Here is a 1,457-nt window from a genome sequence, read left to right as displayed (position 1 = left end):
AAGGGGAGATTTAACACTGACTAAATGACAACTTACTGAAAATGTCTATCTTTTAATCCTCATACCATTTCCATTAATTTAAGATTATACTGAAAACCCTACCAGAGAGCTGGATTGTATCTAGTCTTCTAAATGAACACAAGAACATGCTTCTTAGAGGCTAACTCCCGAGACCACAGAAGGAAGTAGCATTTAAGGTATGTTTCTGAAAATGACCCCTCACTCACGTGGTTAGCAGGAAGGAGCCTTCACTGCATCTGTCCAGAGCTTTCCGAGCAGCTGGCTTCCCTGAGAATTCAACAATGCCTTTTCCTGAGGGCCTGCCTCGATCATCCACAATGACTACAGCCCTCTCCACCTGGCCGAACACAGAAAAGGCCTCCTCCAGCAGTTCATTGGACACATACTGAGGAAGGTTTCGGACTGTAAGGGATGCACTATGGCAGGCAAAGCGCACACGCAGCTGCTTTCCACGGAGTGGCATGTTGTCCAGTTCTACTTTGGCAATCTCCGCTAGGGTTCGTGTTTCCTAGGAAGCAGAGCAAAGTCAGAATAACTCAATAGCTGAACAATGACCACCTACACAGCCATCAAGAGTCTAAAGTACCATAGCTCAATACCTCAATGTCTCAAAAAAAAAAAAACCAAAACCCAAAACCCTTGGCAACAAGCATACAAAAAAAAAAGGATGGAACTGGAAGAACGGATTCATGTGTTTCAGATAATTCTTTGGTTAACCTAATTGCTCTGATGGCCTTGTAATAAATCAATTGGAAATTCTAGAGTTAACATGACTTACATGGTCATCAGTATCACAAGCTATTCTCTTAAGTGTTAAATCTGGACAACAATGACCAGCATAAAACCTACCCTTACAATACAGAAGTCAGAATTATTTTAGTTTCAGCTAGCTATGTACCAGAGTAATCAGAATCATTATACCCTCCAAGAGGCCTCTTTAGAACCACAGACCTTGATGGGACCCTCCCCTCCACATTCTTAAAGAGGAATCTGAGCCCCAGAAAAAATGACCTGCCCATATAGTTTTGAGTTAGTGGTAGATCTGGAATGAAGACTGGTTCTAACCGTAACATCCAGTGATCTTACTAGCACATTATGTTCCTCATTTATGGAGATAGATAACACCCAAAAAGGTTTCCCCCACATACTTAAACACATTTCCTAAATCAAATCAGACATCTACACTTAAAAATGATTATGATAAATGTTATATTATGTGGATTTTAGCAATTAAAATTTTTCTTTCAAAGTAGATACCAAAAAAAAAAATAGATAAAAAACTGTCCCCTCAAAGTTTTGAAGACTCTTAAGTGAGATAATACATGCATAAGGGCTTTGGAAATAAATTATATAAATCTTGATCATTACTAAAAGTCTTTTCCCATTTTTTCAGGAAAAACTCTTAACTTACTAAAAGTATTTGTAGAGGACAGTAA

General features: G+C 38.8%; 1 protein-coding gene across 1 annotated transcript in view; it reads right to left on the bottom strand.

Annotated features, from left to right (window-relative positions):
* LOC104983215 (non-POU domain-containing octamer-binding protein-like) overlaps window positions 1–1,457 on the bottom strand; it is a 9,051-nt gene that overhangs the window by 4,482 nt on the left and 3,112 nt on the right. The window contains 1 exon segment of the mRNA XM_010832666.1: window positions 227–358. Coding sequence (XP_010830968.1) covers window positions 227–358 — 132 coding nt within the window.

The sequence above is a fragment of the Bison bison genome, unplaced genomic scaffold (genome assembly GCF_000754665.1).
Source record: "Bison bison bison isolate TAMUID 2011002044 unplaced genomic scaffold, Bison_UMD1.0 scf7180017862063, whole genome shotgun sequence".
Classification (NCBI taxonomy): Eukaryota; Metazoa; Chordata; class Mammalia; order Artiodactyla; family Bovidae; genus Bison; species Bison bison.
Note: the sequence above shows the minus strand (reverse complement) of the source record. Positions and strands in the feature narration are given on the sequence as shown.